The sequence below is a fragment of the Cervus canadensis genome, chromosome 15 (assembly GCF_019320065.1).
Source record: "Cervus canadensis isolate Bull #8, Minnesota chromosome 15, ASM1932006v1, whole genome shotgun sequence".
Taxonomy (NCBI): domain Eukaryota; kingdom Metazoa; phylum Chordata; class Mammalia; order Artiodactyla; family Cervidae; genus Cervus; species Cervus canadensis.
This window is the reverse complement of record NC_057400.1, coordinates 7,510,170-7,532,214: the sequence shown is the minus strand read 5'-3', so window position 1 is coordinate 7,532,214 and position 22,045 is coordinate 7,510,170. Positions and strand designations below refer to the sequence as shown.

The 22,045-nt window shown below is 50.6% G+C and overlaps 2 protein-coding genes across 2 annotated transcripts in view; one reads left to right on the top strand and one right to left on the bottom strand.

The window, feature by feature from the left end:
• The first annotated feature begins 8,050 nt into the window (after positions 1–8,050).
• On the top strand, positions 8,051–14,157 carry TMEM37 (transmembrane protein 37). Its single transcript, XM_043488149.1, has 2 exons — positions 8,051–8,181; positions 13,195–14,157. Exons 1-2 carry the CDS (start codon positions 8,161–8,163, stop codon positions 13,777–13,779), a joined length of 606 nt encoding a protein of 201 aa, XP_043344084.1. The 5' UTR covers positions 8,051–8,160; the 3' UTR covers positions 13,780–14,157.
• A 2,367-nt stretch (positions 14,158–16,524) lies between these two features.
• The window catches only part of SCTR (secretin receptor), a 67,797-nt gene continuing 62,276 nt past the window's right edge, over positions 16,525–22,045 (bottom strand). Inside the window, exons 12-13 of the mRNA XM_043488148.1 lie at positions 18,018–18,059; positions 16,525–16,912 (exon numbers count right to left, since the gene is read on the bottom strand). Coding sequence (XP_043344083.1) covers positions 16,763–16,912; positions 18,018–18,059 — 192 coding nt within the window. The 3' untranslated portion in view covers positions 16,525–16,762. The remainder of the gene's footprint in view (positions 16,913–18,017; positions 18,060–22,045) is intronic.

The window sequence follows — 22,045 nt, the reverse complement described above, 5'->3', positions numbered from 1 at the left end:
CATGCAGGGACAGAGGAGCTTGAGAGTGAAGGCAGGCGGGTCCAGCAGGAGGCTGTTAAACATCACCCACGTTAGGTGCTGGAGCCTAGAGCCGGGGACAGAAGAGGATGGTGTGGAACAGGATGTCAGGGAACAGACAGGAGGAGGATGTGGGCCTGAACCGGGGAGGGGGTGGGGGGGTGCTGGGGAGGAAGCTGAAATGAAGGCGAGGCAGATTTTGACCCTAAAACCCAAGCATCTTACCCCTGACAGGAACTTTGTCTTTTTCTTCTTCGTCTCTCATTAGCCAGGACAGTGGAAACACAATAGGTATACAGTTAACTCATCCATATATTCAATATTTATTGAGCACCTATGTGCATGTTGCTAAAGTTGAAGTGCCAATACTTTGTCCACCTGATGTGAAGAACTGACTCATTGGAAAAGATCCTGATGCTAGGAAAGATTGAAGGCAAAAGGAGAAGGGGGCGGCAGAGGATGAGATGGTTAGACAGCATCACAGACTCAATGGACATGAATTTGAGAACACTCTGGGAGATAGTGGAGGACAGAGGAGCCTGGCGTGCTACAGTCCACAGGGTCACAAAGAGACACGATTTAGCAACTAAACAACAACAACACATGTGCCTGGCTCTGCCCTAGGCACCAGGGATATAGTAGTGAACACGGCAGAGCCCTTGGCCTCTTGGAGCTTACACTGTGGAGGGAGAGGAGATGTGTGTGGGGGCTGGTAAGGGGGAAGCGAAAAGAGAACAAAGAAGCTCTGTTTCAGATGTGGCAATCAAGGCAGAGGGGTGAGGTGGTGGATCTTAGATGTGAGGGTCTTGAGGAAGCACATTTTGGGCAGAGGAAGCAGCCTAGAGTAAGAAGGTCTAGAGGTGGGCGGTACTTGCTGCCGGAGCCGGTTGAGTCATTAAATGATACCCGTGCCCTTGCCTTGGAATGTTCTATTATAAGACAAGTGTCTGAGTCTTTCTCATCAGACAAGAGCGGTCAGAGGGGCAAGTGGGGGCCACATCCTTGCTTTCTTTATACTGGTCCTCTTTCCCCGACACCGGCCAGGCCTAGAAGTAGGACAGGTGGAGAAAAGGCAGATGGAGCCAAGCAAGAAGGTAGCTTCTCTGCTGTCCCACCACTCACTCCAGGCTGCTCTGCTTTTCACCCCGGAAGGGCCCGCCCTCTCGTTCCCCCGCACCTCTGCCCCTGCCAACTCCCCGCTCCCACCCCGCACTGGGAAGCCCTGCCCCTCCAGACGGTCACCTCCTGCTGAGAGGACTGCCAGCCTCTCACTGCCTGGCCTGGGAATGCAGTGGGCCCTGCCAACCGGCTCTGCTCAGACCTGGTGAAATCATGCAACTCAGGCTAGGACTCGAACCCATGTGGCCAGGACGCGAACCCAGCCAAAACCCAGTCTTCCAACTGAGGTCACACACCTGGTTTCAGGATTTGATGAAAGCTCTTCATGTCTCATCGCAGAAAGAATTTGGTGAGAGACAAAGTTACAGGAAAGAAGTGGATTAATTTCTTCTTTCTTAATATATATTCTTTTTTTAATATATATTCTTTTTTTTTAATATATATTCTTTATTGAAGGTATAATTGACTTACAATGTTTCAGGCGTACAGCAAGGAGATTCAGCTATGCACACACATATATTATTTTTCTGCTTATTTTCCATTATAGGTTATCACAAGATATTGACTATAGTTCCCCATGCTAATGTTTGTCGCTTGCTGCATATCTAGTTTTTTAATTAGAAATCTAGCATTCTATTCATACTGTCAAACAAGTGGAATCAAAATGTCATAATTTTTTAGTCAGGCAAAAATTCATAAGCTTTCTAAAAATATGTACATACTATTTACATATATGTATACAAAAGTTTTTCTACTATGTTTGATAAAGTCTTGAGAAAGAACATCAAAAAACAAAAAAAGAGAGGGAGAGATGGAGACTGGAAAACATAAACTAAACGAAATGGGAGCACTGAATATGAGATAGAAAAAGTGAAAGAAACTAGATAAAAGTGAAAGAGTGTCATATAGTCCAGTCCTTGGCTGCTCATTAGAAACGTATCTGGAACTCTGGAGAGAAAAAGCAATACTTGGGCTTTTTCTTTTTTTCTGGGGATTTTTCAAAAAATTCCAAGATAATTCTGATATGCATCTGGATTTTAAAAAGTGATTACAGGTTTTTCTATTGAATGATAGTTTTGGTCATATAGGGTTCTATTATTTTTCTGTTGACCAATCATGAAACAATGGTATTAAGTGGGTAATAGTTACATAATCACAATAGTAAAAAATGTTTATCAATTTTCACCATCAATGTGCTCTGCTTAGTCACTCAGTCGTGTCCACCTCTTTGCAACCCCATGGACTATAGCCCACAGACTCCCTTCTCTGCTCACAGGGATTCTCCAGGCAAGAATACTGGGGTGGGTTGCCAAGGCCTCCTCCAGGAGATCTTCCCAACCCAGGGATCGAGCCCAGGTTTCCTGAATTGCAGGCACATTCTTTACCACCTGAGCCACCAGGGAAGCCCTCACAATCAACAGCCAGACAAAAACATAAAAGATAATTACAATCACAAGCCATGATGGGAACATGATTAACTTAACAATATAAAATAATTACATACAATTTGGGGGGTCAAGCAGAGTGATGTGGTAAGTGGAAGTACATACATGCATATGTTTTCATCCACTTAGCCAGGCTATGCCTTTTGGTTGGTGCATTTAATCCATTTACATTTAAGGTAATTATCAACATGTATGATCCTATTACCATTTTCTTAATTGTTTGGGGTTTATTTTCTGTAGGTCTTTTCCTTCTCTTGTTTCCTGCTTAGAGGGGTTCCTTTAGCATTTATTGTAAAGCTTTTGGTGGTGCTGAATTCTCTTAACTTTTACTTCTCTGGAAAGCTTTTGATTTCTCCATCAATTCTGAATGAGAGTCTTGCTGGGTAGAGTATTCTTGGTTATAGATTCTTCCCTTTCATTACTTTAAATATATCATGCCATTCCCTTCTGGCTTGTAGAGTTTCTGTTGAGAAATCGGTTGATAGCCTGATGGGAGTTCTCTTGTATGCTATTTGTCATTTTTCCCTTGTTGTTTTTAATCTTTAATCTTTGTCTTTAATTTTTGCCAATTTTATTACTAGTGTCTTGGTGTGTTCCTCCTTGGGTTTAACCTGCCTGGGACTCTGTGCTTTCTGGACTTGGTTGACTATTTCTTTTCCCATGTTAGGGAAGTTTTCAGCTACTATCCCTTCAAATATTTTCTCAGGCTCTTTATCTTTTTTCCTTCTAGGGCCCCTATGATGCAAATGTTGGTGTGTTTATCGTTGTCCGCGAGGTCTCTTAGGCTGTCTTCATTCCTTTCCATTCGTTTTTCCATTTTCTGTTCTGCAGCAGTGATTTCCACCGTTCTGTGTCCGGGCCATTTATCTGCTCTTCTGCCTCAGTTACTCTGCTATCAATTCCTTCTAGTGTATCATTCATCTCTGTTCCTTAGCTCTTCTAGGTCTTGGGTAAACATTTCTTGTATCTTATCCATTGTTTTCCTGAGATCCCGAATCATCTTCACTATCATTATTTTGAATTCTTTTTCCAGAAGATGGCCTATCTCCACTTCATTTGGTTGTTTTCCTGGGGCTTTACTTTGTCCCTTCACCTGGGACAAAACTTTCTTTCTCATGCTGATTTACTTTCTGTAATGTGGCTTTTGTTCTAGCCTCTGTGGAACTGTGGTTCTACTTGCTTCTTCTGTCTGCCCTCTAATGGAAGAGGCTAAAAGGCTTGTGTAAGCTTCTTGATGGGAGTGACTGGGTCTTGCTCTGGTGGGCAGGGATTTGCTCAGTAAAGCTGTAATCCAATTATCTGCTGATGAGTGGGGTTGCACTTCCTCCCTGGTAGTTCTTTGGTCTGAGATGACCCAGCCCTGGCTTCTACGAGCCCACGGTAGACCTAATGGTGACATCCAAGAGGATTTATGCCAAGGGGGACCTTCCCAGACTGCTGCTGCCAGTACCCCCATCCCTGTGGTGAACCTCTGCCGATCCACGCCTCCACAGGAGACCCTCCAACACTAGCAGATAGTTTTGGTTCAGTCTCCTGTGGGATCACTGCTCCCTTCCTCTGGATCTTGGTGTGTGCAAGGTTTTGTTTGTGCGCTCCAAGACTGGAGTCTTGGAGCAGAGACTGGAGTCTCTGTTTCTCCCAGTCCTGTGGAAGTCCTATATTCAAATCCCTCTGGCGTTCAAGGTCAGATTCCCTGGGATTCCCAGTCCCTATATTGGATCCCCAGACCAGGAAGCCTGACTTGGGGTTCAAAATCTTCACAGCAGTGGGAGAACTTCTTTGGTATTATCGTTCTCTAGTTTGTTGGTCACCCACCTGGTGGGTGTGGGATTTTATTTGATCATAATTGTGCCCCTCCTACCACCTTGCTGCAGCCTCTATTTTGTCCTGGACGTGGGGTATCTTTTGTTGGTGGGTTCCAGCATTCTCTTGTCCTTGGTTGTTCAGCAGCTGCTTGCGATTTTGGTGCGCTCGCTGATGATGAGCATGTGTCTTTCTACTCCACCATCCTGAACTGGAAGATGCTGCTAGAGGCTGCTCTCATTTTCAAAGGCTGCTCTCATTCCTTGGCTAAGGGCTCTTTTTCATCTTCAATGCCAGCAATGGTCTCACTCAGACCTCTGCTTCTGTCAAAACATCTCTTCCTCTAGAAATGGATTTATTTAGAAAGAAACACATTCCAAAGACAGAGTGTATGGGGCATCCCGGAAGGTGAGAACAGCCTCAAAATGTGCAGTTAGCTTTCATGGACTGAGTAATTTCACAGGCTAATGAGTGGGAGGATTATTGCAACTACTTTGGAGAAGAGATTTCCAGAAATTGGATCATCATCCACTTTGGTCTTTGATGGTTGGCTTTGGAACTGTCATGGCACCTGTGGGTAAGCCATGTATCTAATGTGTTACAGTGAACATATACTAGGCTCAAAGTCTAGTGGAAGTTGGACTTGTCCACCATCTTGGACCCATTTAATTCTAACCAGTTTATGTCGTGTTCTCAGACTGCCCTACCCTCTTCCCTTCTGTTTCACTGGCACCATGTAGGGACCTTGGAAACCCTGGTACCCTATGATTCAAAGGAAGGGCCGGCCCAGGTGACCAGACTGGATGCCTGGTCCTTGGCACAAACTCCACCTAGACTTTGACTGTGTCTTGGGCCACACGCAGCATGTGGGCTCTAGTTCCCCAACCAGGGACTGAACTGGTGCCCCCTGCAGTGGAAGCATGGAGCCTTAATCACTGGACCATCAGTGAAGAACCTGGGCTTTCTTATGACCGTAAAATGATTGGAAGGGGACCATCACTTCCTCATGATTATTCCTAAGTCATTTCTGCTTCTCCAGAGATCTTGCTGACAAGACATGTCACTCTAAATTCCACTGATTCAAGACTTTCTATTCTTACCAAAAAAGCATAACAGGCAGCATACACACAAATGTGCCTGACCACACACAGAATCTTAGGAAGAAGTAAGTAGGCGATGGGTTCAGGGATTTGACAAGGTGTCTTAGGCAGTACTGGAACCAGATGAACATCTGACAGGGAGAAGGGGGTGGGAGCATTAAGTGAAAATATCCTTGGGTAAACTCAAGTGAGGGGCTTCCCTGGTGGCTCAGATGGTAAAGAATCTGCCTGCAATGTAGGAGACCTGGGTTCCATCCCTGGGTTGGGAAGATCCCCTGGAGAAGGGAATGGCTACCCACTCCAGTATTCTTGCCTGGAGAATTCCATGGACAGAGGACCCTGACAGGCTACAGCCCATGGGGTGTCACAAAGAGATGGGCACAACTTAGTGAATGAACAACAACTACAAACGTGAGTGAAGTCACTGGGGAGCTACCTGCCTGCCTGAATGAGCCAAATCATTTAATTCACCCTACTTAGTTAAGGAGAAAGGAGATCTTGCTTTACCTTAAGCAGAAACCCCCTCCCTGTTTATCAACACACACCTTCCTACAACTGAGAAGGGAGGGGAGGATCTTAGTGGGAATTTACCCCTTTGGGGGTGGGGACTTGAGAACTCTGGCCTTGTCAAAAGTCCAGGAAATCATAATAAAATGCTTTTTAAAATAAAGCAAAACTATACTTAAAAAAAAAAAACCAAAGTCCAAGAAAAATAATGAGTTTTGTTTTGTCCTGTTTGCTGTTTTCTTTTAATACTTTTTTGACCACCACCTGGTGTGCAGGATCTTAATTCCCCAACCAGGGATCCATGCCCACTGCAATGAAAGTGCAGAGTCTTAACCACTGGACCACCAGGGAAATCCCTGTCACTTGCCTTTTTGATGGTCCCTGAGGCAGCAAGGTGACTTCCCAGGTGGTGCTAGTGGTAAAGAACCCACCTGCCAATGCAGGAGACAAAAGAAGTGCAGGTTCAATCCTAGGGTCAGGAAGATCCCTTGCAGGAAGGCATGGCAACCCACTCCAGTATTCTTGCCTGGAGAATCCCATGCACAGAGGAGCCTGGTGGGCTACTGTCCATAGGGTCACAAAGAGTCGGACATGACTAAAGCAACTTAGCATGCACGCAGGAGGTGGCAAGGAGGCGGGCAGGGTTGTACATTCTCCCTTTGGGAGGGAGGGGGTGTTAGGGTTGTACATCCCCCTTTGGGGGAGAGAAAAGTGACACAGGAAAGACCGCCCTGAAGATTCCACTATTTTCACACTTAACTGAGGGCCTGGCAAGACTCTGATCTTTCATGAATATTATCTCATTTATTAACCATGGCTCAGAGATGCTTGCTCCTTGGAAGAAAAGCTATGAAAAACCTAGACAGCATATTAAAAAGCAGAGACAACATTTTACCAACAACAGTCTGTGTTGTCAAACCTATGGTTTTTCCAGCAGTCACATTCAGGTGTGAGAGTTGGACCATAAAGAAGGCTGAGTGCCAAAGAATTGATGCTTTCAGATTGTGGTGCTGGAGAAAACTCTTGAGAGTTTCTTGGACAGCAAAGAAATCAAACCAGTCAATCCTAAAGGAAAGAAAAGTGAAAGTGAAGTCGTTCAGTCCTGTCCAACTCTTTGTGACCCCATGGACCATATCCCACCAGGCTACTCTGTCCATGGGATTTTCCAATCAAGAATACTTGAGTGGGTTGCTATTTTCTTCTCCAGGGGATCTTCCTGGCCCAGGGATCGAACCCAGGTCTCCTGCATTGTAGGCAGACGCTTTACCGTCTGAGCTACCAGGGAAGCCCAAATCTTAAAGGAAATCAACCCTAAATATTCATTAGAAGGACTGATGAGGACGCTCCAATGCTTTGACCATCTGATGAGAAAAGCCGACTCGCTGGAAAAGATCCTGATGCTAAGAAAGATTGAAGGCAGAAGGAGGCGGCGACAGACGATGAGGTGGTTGGATGGCGTTATCCACTCAATGGACATGAGTTTGAGCAAACTCTGGGAGGTGGTGATGGACAGGGAAGCCTGCCGTGATGCAGTCCGTCCAGTCTCAAGGAATCAAACACGGCTTAGCGACTGAACAACACGAGAGAAAAACAAGAGCCCGGTACAGGGTGCTGGAGACGCCTCTGCCTCTCCTGACGCTCGGGTGGACCCGCTGGGGCGGAATCGGGTCCTGGGTCGCTGGCCTTCCGCCTGCGCGGTCCTGCCGTTGGGGAATCGGTGTCGCGCGCACAGCAGTCCTCAGAGCGAGGGAATGACTCCAGGCCTGGACTTCGCGAGTCCGCCGCCCGAGCCTACACTTCTTGGCCGTGTCCTGGCCTCCCCCTCCCCGGTGGCTCCTTCCCGCGGTCCCACTGATTCAGCGTCCACCCAGCGGCCCCGGGCGGGGAACAGCCCCGCCAGCAGCCCCGCCAGCAGCACCAAGTTTGCTGATACCCAGCGCCCCTCCCCGGCCCTCTCTCCCCTCCCCACCCCTCCCCGCCCCTCCGCTCCCCTCCCCGCCCCGCCCTCCGCTCCCCTCCCCGCCCCGCCCTCCGCCCCGGCCCCGGCCCCGGCCCCGCCCCCCGCCCCTGAGGAGAGATTTCCCAAGCAGCAACGGTCTGCCTCAGCAGAGCTGCGCTCGGGATCGCGGAGGCAGCTGGCGGGAGTTCGCGAAGAGCCCAGGTGCACGATGACAGCCCTCGGCGTCCAGGTGAGCGAGCGGCCGCGACGAGAGCGGTAGGAGCGCCCTGCCAGGGTCCGGGGGGCAGGCAGGAAGCCACCTGGGGCCACTCCTCCACCCCAGCGCTGTTCTGTGGCTCGGTCTTGTCGCTCTGGTCCTTCGCGCACCCTAGGCTCCCAAAAGTCTCGGGGTCGGGCGGTTGTCTTTGGGGTCTTCTGTTTCCATCGGTTAGGTTCAACAGAAGGGTCCCTCTTAAAAGGGGGGCGCTTCTGGGGCGGAGGATGGACGGAATCCACTTGTAGAGTGAGGTTCGCTCCTCAGAGCAGGAAGCATGTCTGGGGAAGCCAGAACTTTCCTGAGCCGGGGCCAGAAATACCATCTCTCCTTCGCAAAACTGACTTTTGGGGGGACGGCGACGGGGATGGAGTCTCTGGGACGCGCGGAAACCTGGGAACAGACTGTAGTGAGGTGAGGGGCCGGCATTGCAGACATGAGGTTTCTCAGTGTTGCGAGGCGTTTGCTGGACAACTTGCCTGTCTCCCTCTGCCCCTCGGGCGTGCAATTCTCCTACCCGGCAGCCGAGCTTCCATAGCGGACGCGTGCCGCCGGCTAGTCTCCCGACCTGATGGTCCTGACGGTCAGAGGCCCGCAGACTCAGCCAGCGAGCGTTCAGAGCGCCACAGCACTGACCCCAGAGCTCCGCCCAGTTTACAGATGCGGAGGCTGAGGCTCAGGTGAAGTGACCTGCGACTGGCGGCCAGCTCAGCCCCAGAATCGAGTGAGAGCCAGACTTGGCCCGAACAGGAGAAACTCCACCCACGAGCCGCCCGCAAACATCCTGCGGCCGGGATTCTGCAGCCCGAGAGCGGGATGCTGCGAGTTACTCCCTACCGTTCTGGGCATTATCTGAAGTCCCGACCGGGCTGCCTCCGGACCTTCTGCGTGGAGGGTGGGATCGGGTGTGATCCCGCCTCGAAGAGCCGGCGGCCCAGCTGGGGAGAGACTTGCAAACAGGATTTAGATGCGGTCGGGGGAAGTGGGTGCTAGATTAGAAACTGCGACAGAATTAAGGGGTGGGGGAGGGCTTCTTACCGGGCTGGGAGGGGCAGGAAGACTGGAGTAGCCAGGTTGAAAGACTTGAGTTTTAGCGAAGGAAGGAGAAGGGGGTTGGGGGGTGGTGGGCGGAAAAGATGAGGTTAAAACCCTGGAGCCCTACTGGCGGCGGCGGCGGTGGCGGCGGGGGGCGCGGGCTGTGCTTGAAGATAGTCGCTGTCGCTTAGGAGCACTTAACCGCAGGCCTGGGACTGTTCTATGCAGTTGGGGTGTTCAGAACTCGGTTCAGCTCCTCCACGAGGGCAGGAGGCAGAACTAGTTATCTCCAGGGGATAAATAACTTGTCAGAGCTAAAAACCAAGCAGACTGACTCCAGTACCTCTCTCACCAGTGTCCTGGGGTCATGCTGGTGTGAATGGGCTTACTGTTTAGGAAGCTGTAGAAGGGATTTTTTGGGATGCTCAGTGGTTTAAAAAAAAAAATCCACCTGCCAATGCCAGAGAACCAGGTTGATCCCCGGGTGGAGGAAGCTCCTCCAGGGGAGGAAATGGCAACCCATTCCAGTACTCTTGCCTGGAGAATCACAGGGACAGAGGAGCCTGGCTACAATATGAGGTCCCAAAGAGTGGGACACGACTCAGCGGCTGAGCACAGACGGATTTCCAGCTGATGAGGAGAAGGGCCTGACCTTGGCTTGGGCTGAGTGGGCAGTGGGGGGTTGGGGCAAATAAGGAGGGAGGGGTGATGTGGAGAATGAGTAGTGAGCAGCCCAGAGTGTCTACTTAGGGGGTGATGGAACCACATGGGGTCCTGGGTTGTAGAGGAAGACAGGATCTTGGCAGTGGACTCAATGGCCCAGGAGTGTCAAGTGACACTGTTCTACAGGTCACTAGAAATCATTCAGGGAGCTGGATGAAAAGGGAAATGCCTCTTCCTTTTTTTTTTTTTTTTTTTTTTTTTAGTGGAGAAAGTCCAGGCCCTAAGAGACTAAAGTGACTTGCCCAAGGTCACAGAGCTGGGCTGGGCAGTATCAGGGACAGGGCTCGACTGCCCTCATCCTGGGTGGTCCACAAACCTTCCACTGACCATGCTGAGGCTCAACTGCCCTCCAAGAGAGGATTTCTTGGATGGCTCAAAGCTCAGGTGTGAGGGGCAGTGGTGAGGAATGAGGACTCAAGATACCTTATTGTTCCTGATGTTAGGACTAGCTGTGGTAAATCAGGGCTCCTCATGTGCCAAGCATCTTTATATGCATAATCTCATTTAATCCTTGGGAGTTTTATTGGTGTCAGAGTTTGAATGATGCCCTACTTTGGGATGGGAGGGGGAAAATGACCTGATGTCAGCTGTCTTTCTGAATGTCTGAGGGCCTGGAGATTAAAGTTCAGTTTGTGCCCAGGACAGGTGGGGCTGAGTGCAGGACGGCATGTGCTTTTTCTCCAGACAGCGTGATGTCCAAGGTCAAAAGGCCTCTGGGTGCTGTATTCTTGTGACTTGTTGCCTGTGTCTGAGGTTTTCCCATACTAGAAACTTAACAACCTCTAGGGGTGTTATAACTAGGGGTGAGGTGCCTTCATGGCTATGCTTTCCTGCAGGGGTCACTAACTCCTACAGAATGTAGATGAGAAACAAGAGTCAAGGGGGTTAAGAAACCTCGTGCAAAGACAAACACCTTTATGGTTTGTAATCAGAGGTTTCAAAGCTCCCTTGGTTTCTTAGCAGTAGAGCTATTTTTTCTATTGAAATTCAGTACAGACTCAGATTCCCAGTGGCTCTGGCAGGAAAAAGGGATCTGATGGGTTGAAGTCAGGGGGTCCCTTCCCCTGCTAGGAGACAAGGGGACATGGTTTGAGAACCACAGCCTAGACTCCCGCCTGAATGCTCTTTACCGTGCACCAGGCTGCCTTTGTGTCTGGATCTGCATCAGTGTCCTTGGGGGTCCCTCAGTCCCCTCCACTCCTGTTCCTCACCACATACTGAGCCCCTCACACGATGGCCCAAGTCAGTATTTATTGGCATCCCCACCCCTACCCCCGCACACGATACAGCTGTTGAGCCGCTGTGTCAGCTTTACTGTGATGTAAACGCTCTTGGGCAGGTCCCTTGACCTCTGACAGTTGCCGTCTTTGCATACCCCCATGAAGTTTCCTACTCCACCAGACTAGCTTCTTCTTCTTCTTCTTCTTCTTTTTAATGAAAAAGCAGCTATTTCTTTTCTTCTTTTTTTAAAGTGGTGGCGAGCCTAGAGGCTAGTCTTTATCGCGGTGCCCAGGCATCTTATTGCAGTGACTTCTCTTGTTGTGGATCATGGGTTCTAGGCTTCACTGCAGTAACTGTGGCACTCGGGCTTAGTTCTTCTGGCATGTGGAATCGTCCAAGACCGGGGATTGAATGCTTGTCCCCTGCATTGGCAAGCAGATTCTTATCCACTGTACCATCAGGGAAGTCCAGACTCGGGTTTAAGGGTGAAATGGGATCCTAACTTAGGCAGAAGTGCTGCAAGCAAACAAGATTCTTTCCTGTATCCCTGGGGCTGCTAAGATGAGCAGGTTAGCAGGCAGCCTGATGTTCCTGCTGGGGCTCTGACCACAGGGTCTCCCAGGAGCGTGCTCTGCCCCTCACTGAGGGGGTGGCCCAGGCCTGCCTCTGGAAGCCTCCGTTTGCACGTGGGTAGGGCTGACCCTAGAGTCCCCTTTTGGTTGGTTTCCCTAGCAGTGATCATCACGCTTGAGTTTTCTGCTTTGCTTACCTCCCAAACCAAGGTGTAACCTGGGCTGCTTCCACACTCAGTGTAAAGGGCATAATCTAGGACTGGGCCGGAGATGGTTTAAAGGTAGCTTCAGGTGAAAGTGGCAGTGGTTGCAAGCTTGACATTCATTATCTCGTGGCTCTTGAGCACGGTACCAGGTTCTAGGGTAAGGCCCTGGCCTCCTGGAGACCTCAGTCTCCAAGTGAGACAGACAATAACATTCACCACTATTCAGACAGAAATAGGTAACTTGTCAGAACGGTTCCTCTGAGAGTGGCCAGAGGGAGTCCCTTCTGGGTTGGGTGGGTACGGAGGCGGTGTTTCAGTCGAGACATGAAGAATGGAGAAAGGGGGGCAGCCAGAAGAGTGTTTCATGTAGAGGAGCCAATAGGTGAGGAAGAAAGTTCTAGGCTTGTCCCCCGCATGCGAAGGGGACCGTGTGCCTGAGCAGGGTGGTGGGGAGGGTGCTCTGGGAGGGCTTGTGGGCCATCTAAGGCGTTCTACTCTTTGAAGCATTCCTTTTGCTTCTGGGTTGGGGGACAGTGGCTGGAGGGTGCCCCAGGGTTGTAACAAGAGACACCTCACTGGATGCTTGGCCCAGGTTTCCAGGAGAGAGGGCAGTGCACTTTTCCAGAAACCAGAGACTGAAGGGGCACCTCAGGGACTCCCCTTCCAACCCCAGAAGCTGCTGGAACACCTAGTGGTGGCCTGTTCTGGGTGGGGTACAGGCTAAGTCAGACTGAAGGGTAAAGTGCAAACATCACTGAGCACCTGGGTCCTGGCAAGTTCCAAAGGTACAGATTAGGATGAAACTGGGGGAGACCTGGAGCCAGGGGAGGAAACCCTCACTGATGTGCTAATAATAACTCTGTGTAGTGTTCTTATTTTGTATATAAAGAAACCAAGGCTGCCTGCTGGCTCAAGGTCACAACAGCCAGGTCAAACAGGTTTTCTGACTTCAGAATAGGCTAAAGAGTATAGACAGGCAAATGGAATTTGGGTTTTTTATTCATTATAAGACCATTAAAGAAAGGGCAGGGAACTCTTTGCCTGATAAATAACTGGATCCACAGCCAATGCTTATAGGTCTTGAATGGAGGATGGGCCAGGAACAGGCAGGATGGGAGAAGGGTTCCAGTGGCAGTGGGAAGCTGAACCGCATGTTGTGGGTCCTCCCTGAAGAAGCTGGCCAGGTGTGGCGGGGGGCCCGCCCTGACGTGCTGCCCCATGCTATCTTCCAGGCACAGAGGCTGCTGGGCCAGAGGAGGCCCCCCCGGTCCTTCTTTGAGTCCTTCACCCGAGGCCTCATCATCCTGTGTGCCTCTCTGGCTGTGGTCCTCTCCTCCATCTCCATCTGCGATGGCCAGTGGCTCCTGGCAGATGACCGCCTCTTCGGACTGTGGCGCTTCTGCACTGCCTCCAACCAGACGGAGCTGCACTGCCTCCGAGACCTGAGTCAGGCCCAGGTGCCCTGGCTGGCCTCGGGCATGGTTGTGGCCCGCATCGTGGCCAGCTTGGCCGTGGTGGTCGCCATCTTTGGCCTGGAGTTTCTCATAGTGTCCCAGGTGTGCGAGGACTCCCTCGCTTGGCGGAAGTGGGCCATGGGCTCCACCCTCCTACTCATCTCATTCATCCTCTCCTTCGGGGGCCTCCTGAGCTTCCTGGTCCTCCTCAGGAGCCAGGTCACGCTCTGGGGCCTCACCCTGATGTTCTGGAGCGACTTCACAGCTTCCTTCCTTCTCTTCCTGAATGCTATCAGTGGCCTGCACATCAACAGCATCACCCACAACAACATGCATCCCTGGAGCCTGCCTACCAAAGTTTAGGACCCTCCTCCAAGGACATCCAGTTCTACCGGAAAGCCTGCCTATGATGGGACTTTTCCATACTTCCCTGGTGGTCCAGTGGTTAAGACTCTCTGGGCTTCCAATGCAGGGGACACGGGTTAGATCCCTGGCTGGGGAACTGAGTCCCACATGCCGTGCAGGGTGGAAAAGATGAGACTTTTCTAATTCCAACATGTGACGTTCAAATTGATGCCTCTTGGCCTTGGTGTGTTTGGGCCAGTGGCCCAGGGGTCCGTGCAGCTGGTCTGCAGCCCAGAGGTCAGGTGGGAGCCTCCATGCCACCAGCTGCACCAGTTTACCCACAGCCATGTTATATAGGATGCTGATTTTACGAGAATAAACATATTTTAAAACCTTTACTTGAACCCTTCCTGGGATGGGAATAGACCTGGAAGCAGCTTGGGTCACTGGTGCCCAGGCCGGCTGCACAGGGAAGCACAGTTGACACCTGTTTTATTGACCCTGCTGGAATGCGGGCTGTAGGGTCCCTGGGCCTCCTGGGAGACTAAGAGTGAATCATCCTTCCAGCAAAGGATGTCCAGTTAGTGCCTAAGACTTCCACCAGCTCAAAGGGCCTTTGCATTTTCCCTTTGGTCACGCCAGGGAAGCAGAGTTCAGGATTGCTTGCATATGACTTTCAAACCATTTGACTTTATTTGAACCCTGCCCTTTGGGGTACCTCCCCAGGATAACCCCTGCTTCCAGCAGCTGGCTGTCCCTCTGAGGACTCTCCTTGTGAGTACTGCCTGAAGCCCTTCCAGGAGAGCTGCCTAACTTACAATATTGTCCTCTTGATGTAGGGACTTCCCGGATGGCTCAAGCAGTAAAAAAATCCACCTACCAAGGCAGGAGACTTCTGCCTCAGGAGATTTCTGGGTCAGGAAAATCCCCTGGAGGAAGAAATGGTAAACCGCTCCAGTATTCTTGCCTGGAAAATCCTCACGGACAGAGGAGCCTGGCGGGCTACAGTCCATGGTGTTGCAAAGAGTTGGACACAACTGAGCATGGGATGAATGGATCTCTGACATATTGTGTGCGTCCATCTTTGGTCAGGGCCAGATAGCCTCAGGGTACCATTTTTGATCCTAGAACACACTCCAGAGAGCACGTATCTGGACTCCACGGGGTACAGGGAACTGGCCAAACCTTGGATAATGATTAACAACCAGCCTAGATACAGAGGCCTGCAGGTGAAGGAGACAGGAACCAATGGAGATTTCCACCCTTGCCGGCCACTTTATATTTTTGTGCATTAAATTGCCCCCTTTCCAGTCCCTTTTCTGCCCAGTAGGTGGGGTTTTTTTCCGCCCTCAGCCTATTTCTTTCTATACTAGCGCCATGTCCCTTCCTGACCTGATGAACTCAGGATTTCCCTGGTTCATTCTGGCCTCATGAGGTTTAGGTTTTTGCCCTACCAGATCCTCTTTCTGGGTGCCTATACCTGGTGATTTTTTTTTTTTAACTTTTCTTGATTCGAAGATGCACAGAGTTCATGGGGGTCTCTGGAGAAAGTTATATCAACCATACAGGCTGTAGTCTTAGCCTTGGGAAATGGACAAGCTGGCCTTTTCACCCCAGGGGCAGTCTATGAGGTGAGAGAGGGTGACTTCCTTGTCTGCAGGGGTGAGATGCAGAAGTTGGGGGCCAGGGCCACTTGTCCAGGTCACCCAAAGCCAGGACTAGAGCTGGGCCCACCCACCAGCAAGATGCCCTTCCCTCCACTCTGGGGGGCGGGGTTGCCTCTGCTCCTGTCCAGAATGCTTTCCTTGAGCACGTAGGCAGTGTTTGGTAAAAAGTTTCAAATATTTAGTCCTTTAATCTTCACATGGTCAGCAGAGAAAGAATGCTGATATGTGCGGGAACTGAGATCCCGCAGACAGTTAAAGATAAGATGAAAATCCCCAGTGGGACAGGGAGACAGGCCCCCATTCATCCCGGCCTGGGAGCAGGGGAGACAGACAGCCTTGGAGCGAGCCTGGGGGTTTAAAATCAAAAGTCCTGCACTGAGCTGCCACTTCCAGCTGGGTATCTTGGTCAAGTGACAGGACCTTGGTGAACCGGTATCTCTTCTGTCAAATGGATTCTGCCCCACTTTCTGTAGTACTACACATAACTGAGGGCTTCCCCCACAGCTCAGTTGGTAAAGAATCTGCCTGCAATGCAGGAGACCCAGGTTCGATCCCTGGATCAGGAAGATCCTCGAGAATGAAATGGCAACCCATTTCAGTATTCTTGCCTGGAGAATCCCATGGACAAGAGCCTGGCAAGCTACCGTCCACGGGGTCGCAAGAGTAGGACACGACTTAGTGTCTAAACCACCACCACCACAGATAACTTAGCAGGAATAACAGGGTGCCCCATCCCATGTTAGGGTCATTAAAAGGTTCCCTGTAACTTGATTGAGTTGTCTTGAAGGCTCCAGGGGAAGAGCTGGATGGGTGAGTTGCAATGAGGGCTGGGGAGGGTCCACCCAAGGCCAAGGGCAATTTCTCTGGTTCACTGGCTATTGTTCAGTTGCTAAGTCGTGTCTGATTCTTTGTGACTCCATGGACTGCAGCACGCCAGGCTTCATTATTCTTCACTATCTTCCGGTTCACTGGGCTTCTAAGCTTATCCCTGAAAACTGGAGCAGGGAGGTCAGGGAAGCCCCCTTCTCCAGAAGGTAGCAGGGGTCAGCATCCTCCACCTTGTGCCTCAAGGACAAGAGGACCGACAAATACCAAGTCTCATCCCAGTTACCATTTATTCCCCTGCCCGCTCCTGGGACCCCTGAACTACTCTTTCCAGGAAACTCAACAGATCTGAATCCCAGGCCCTCTTGCTGTCCCAGGCCCCATCAGTTCTGAGGAAGCATCACCACAACCCCACCCCAAGGCCAGGAGGAGGGGTGCAGTAGTCACTGGAGAGACCACATAGCATCTGGCAGGAAGGCAGGCTCTCCCATGACCTGGGCTGGCCAGCCTCAGATGACACTGGTCCCGCGGGTGGCCCGACTCTGCTCCGAGGGGCTGGCCTTGATGCCGTTGCTGGAGGAGGAGCTGGGGGCCGCGGGCCGCAACGGGAGCCCACGCAGGTGCCACTGACGCCACTTCTTCTGAACTTCCAGCTGCACCTGCCCCCAGAGATCAGGAGTCAGCCGGGAGGGAAGGGCGATCTTTGCCCGGGTCCTGCTTTTTCCCCTGGGGCCTCAGCACAGGCTCTGCCACTCCTGCCCAGAGGGCATGCCCTCCCCTTCACTCAGATTTACCATTTTCAGCCCTGACATCCATAGGTACTGAGGGGCCCCTTTCCCTTGGGACCTTTCACCAGCAACCTCAGCAAACCTATCCTGAAGAAGGGGCCTGTGAACATTTCACAATCTCCAGATGGTCACCTGGGACAATTGGACACGTCCCCATGAAGCCACTCTAGCTCAGAACTCATCTAGGGACCAGGGGGCTACTCTTTGGAATTTCCTTCACAACCCCCAGCTGCAGCAGCAAAGCATTTGAGGCCAGGTATGATGCTTGACTTTTGGAAAAGTATCAGAGGCTACTCCCATTCAAGTGGGGCAAACCAGATGATTGACAGCTACAGGAAGGGTTTATGTGCATGCAGTACCGTATTCAACTAACTTCAACTGCATGGCCTCTGTGCCAGGAAGGAGCCTCCTGTCCCGACCCAGATGCTCTGGGCAAGCGCAGAGACTGAAAGTTAAGCGTGCAGCTCCCCCAACCCTGCTCAGCAGTCACACTCTTTGGAGGTCTCTGAGGATGGAGGGGCAGACGTTTCACCTGAGTCACCCTTTACTGATGGGAAGCCCGAGGCCCAGATCAGGGCAGTGATTGAGGTCACTCATCAGGCAACCAGCAGTCAGCAGCCTCAGTTAGGGTTGGGGTGCCTGCACTTTCCATTTCCTGAATTTGCCTGAGGGCTAGAATCACCTGGAGTGCTTGTTAAAACATTCTCAGCCTCCAGCCCAGACCTACGGGACACATTTTTGCCTGTTTTAGAAACAAGGGAGGACCCAGCAGTTGTTTTAACAAGGCCTCTGGGTGATTCTGCTGCTCCGGTTAAGTGAGCTCAGACTCCTGGAAGACAGATCTGAGCCAGGAGGCCCTGGTCTCCCCCACCCACACCACACCCCGCTCCCCGCCACCCCTTCCAGGTAGCCCTTCTGAACCACAATCCAATGACAAAGGAGCTCCCCAGGCAGCAGAGCAACCCCCAACACTCACCTCCCCATTGAGGAAGCAGTAGAGGACGGCCACCACCAGGCCCTGCGGAGGAAGCAGGGGCAACGGGATCGGTGAAGGGCTCCAGCATTCGGCCTCCTAGTCCCCTGGGGTCCTTTCATCACCAGCCTCAGGCTCACTTCTCCCCATGACTATTCCAGAGCCTTCCCACACCTGTCCTTCCCCAGGGGGAATAGGGGCTTCCTCTCTGGCCCTGCAGTGGCTGGCATCACCCACACAGACTGAGACCCTTGGGGGCAAGAATGACCCCGGGCCCAGCGAGGTGCCCTGCACCAGGGTGGTGTCAGTCACATTAAATAGAGGCTGCCACCTCAAGCTCGGTGACCAGGCAGGTCATGGGAATTAGTAAGGTGGGCCATCCCGGAGAAGCAGGGAACGGCGGCACGTGAGGCTAGTCCATGCCGCCCAGAGCTCTGCTCTGACCACACAGTCACACATTCGTCTTTCTATCTGAGTAGCTGTCCCTGTTTAAACCTCTCCAGATTTCCAGCTGGTCCTGCAAACAAGCCCACCCAGGCCCAGGGGTTCATATGGCTGCCCCATCCGCTCAGCTCCTGGTGGGATGGGCATGCCTCAGGGGCCACCGAGCCCTGCTTCTCCCGGGAGGCCTCCCTTATTAATTCCAGTGACCTGCCTGGTCCCTGCGGCTGTTAGAAGCTTCTACTTAATGTAACTGAAGTCTGAGCAGAGCTCAAGTGCAGGTCTCAGCCAGCGAACAGGGGGCCTGACTCCCCACTTACATCTCCAAGGTCAGAGGCCTCAGGGCCACATCTGCTTTTAAGTTCCCTGGTGGGGTGGGCGTCGTGCCTATCAGGACCCTCCCTCTCCAGCATCTGGACCCCTCTTTTCCCAATGGTATCCCCAGAATCCTGGCGTGGAGCCCACCAGTCAGGGACTCCGGGCTGAGATGCGGGATTTGAGGCCCAAGGCTTGTATGGAAACATGAGCTTTGAACAGGGTCCAGCAGTCTGGATGTCCGGCTCACCTAAGCAGCCTCGAGGGCCAGCCTGCCCTTCCTAACAGGCCCTGCCCTCAGGCCTCCTCGGCTGGTGAGCACCCTGCCCCACAGAGGCTTGGGTGCCATGGCCCTGACTGCAGGTAGCCCAACCCCTCCTCCCAGGGCCAACCACGCCTGCTCCTGGCTACTTAAGACATGGACAGGATTCCAAAGAGGGATGAACCAGCCCGTTTACAGTGGGCTTCATACATGTAACTGCTCTGGGATCCCGGCATTCTAACAAGAGTTTTAGAGACAAACTAGAAGGATCTGCTCTGGAGTCTCAGACGTGGATGATGTCACACAAAACGGGGACTATGGGGGTGGGGCAGGAACAGGTACTCAGGGCAGCGGTTTCCAAGTTTGGCCGCACATGAGGATCTCTTGGGAGCTCTGGCCCAGGTGCACTCTGTGCCCCAAATCCGAATGTCTGGGGTGGGACCAGCAGCAGCTCTGAAAGACCCCTAGGTGGTTCAAAAGGGCATCATTGATTAGGAGTTGCTGTCAGAGAGAGTGAAGGGCAGGCTTTGCAATAATCCAGAGCTGGATTTGGGCCACAGCTCAGCCTGTGTAATCGTGGCTTCTGGGTTCCAGGTGCTTCACTTAATCCTTGCCAGAGCTCTAGAAGGTAGGCAGGGAGGATCCCTGCTTCCAGGTGAGGGACCTGAATCACAAGTTTCGGTGGGCCTGGAGCTGGAGGTCAGCCTGATGCCCCTCAGTGGACAGGGGTTGCCCGGCCTCAGAGATGCGGAGACACAGTCTCTCTGTTAAGTGAGGGCAGGAGCCCTGGGTGAGAGTGGGTTAGATGTGCCCCAAGTAAGTAGAGGGTGGCCTCCCACAGCCAACAAGTTTAGGAAATACCAGTTTTTATACAGTCATTAAAAATGCAGTCTCTGAAGAATTTTAGTAAGCTGGAAAAATGTTCATGAAGGAATGATAGAGAATTAAATATAACAAGGGGGGTTAAAAAACCATACATCATGATCTCAATTACATGTGTGTAAGTGTGTGTACATGTGTATGTCTTCTTGGATAGAAAGGAGACTTAGAAGTAAACACATCATTTTAGCAGAGGTTATTACATTGGGTTATGAGAGTTTGGATGAATTTGCCTTTCTATTTTAACTTCTCCTTACTTCCAAATTTTCCCCAGTAAGCAAGTATTTCTAAAATTAGGAGGAGCTGACTCTGCAACCCCGTGGACTGTAGCCTGTTTCCTCCGTCCATGGGATTCTCCAGGCAACACTATTAGAGTGGGTAGCCATTCCCTTCTCCAGGAGATCTTCCCAACTCAGAGAACAAACCCAGATCTACTGTACTACAGGCGGATTTTTTACTGTCAGCCACCAGGGAAGCCCCTAATAAACTTCAGTCTTTAGGAATATGTGACAGTGATAATGGTATTGTGGTTCCACGTGTGTCCTTCTTTATGTTCTTGTCTTTCAGAAAATATATACTAAAATGTTTACAGTTGAAATAACATGATGACTTGAGTTTGTATAAAATGATGAGAGATGGGGAGTGGATGGAGGTGAAATAGGACAGGTCACAGAGGATAAGGGCTATATGCAGGTTCATTATATTGCTCATTTGAATTTCAGATATGGAAAAAATTTCCATAGTATAGAATTTTTAAAATATTTATTATATCACTATATATATGTATAAAATATAATAAAATGATATATATGTTTGTATTTGAACAATGGTTCTTTTTTTAAAAAAAACACCCTTAAAGATCATTCATTTTCTTTGTAAACATTCCTATGGGCTGAATGAAGCACAAGCTGGAATCAAGATTGCTAGGAAAAATATCAATAACCTCAGATATGCAGATGACACCACCCTTTCGTCAGAAAGCGAAGAACTAAACAGCCTCTTGATAAAAGTGAAAGCGGAGAGTTTCAGTCAGTTCAGTTCAGTTGCTCAGTCGTGTCCGACTCTTTGCGACCCCATGAACTGTAGCACACCAGGCCTCCCTATTCATCACCAACTCACAGAGTCCACCCAAACCCATGTCCATTGAGTCGGTGATGCCATCCAACCATCTTATCCTTTGTCGTCCCCTTCTCCTCCTGCCTTCAATCTTTCCCAGTGTCAGGGTCTATTCAAATGAGTCAGCTCTTTGCATCAAGTGGCCAAAGTAATGGAGTTTCAGCTTCAACATCAGTCCATCCAATGAACACCCAGGACTGATCTCTTAGGATGGACTGGTTGGATCTCCTTGCAATCCAAGGGACTCTCAAGAGTCTTCTCCGACACCACAGTTCAAAAGCATCAATTCTTCTGTGCTCAGCTTTCTTTATAGTCCAACTCTCACATCCATACATGACTACTGGAAAAACCATAGCCTTGACTAGATGGACCTTTGTTAGAAAAGTAATGTCTTTGCTTTTTAATATGCTGTCTAGATTGGTCATAACTTTCCTTCCAAGGAGTAAGCATCTTTTAATATCATGACTGCAGTCACCATCTGCAGTGATTTTGGAGCCCCAAAAAATAAAGTCAGCCACTGTTTCCCCATCTATTTGCCATGAGGTGATGGGACCGGATGCCATGATCTTAGTTTTCTGAATGTTGAGCTTTAAGCCAACTTTTTCACTCTCCTCTTTCACTTTCATCAAGAAGCTCTTTAGTTCTTCTTCACTTTCTGCCATAAGGGTGGTGTCATCTGCGTATCTGAGGTTATTGATATTTCTCCCGGCAATCTTGATTCCAGCTTGTGCTTCCTTCAGCCCAGCGTTTCTCATGATGTGCTCTGCATATAAGTTAAATAAGCAAAGTGACAATATACAGCCTTGACGTACTCCTTTTCCTATTTGAAACCAGTCTGTTGTTCCATGTCCAGTTCTAACTGTTGCTTCCTGACCTGCATACAGGGAGAGTTTAAAAGCTGGCTTAAAACTCAACATTCAGAAAACTGAGATAATGGCATCCTGTCCCATTACTTCATGGCAAATAAATGGGAAAACAATGGAAACAGTGACAGACTTTATTTTGGGGGGATCCAAAA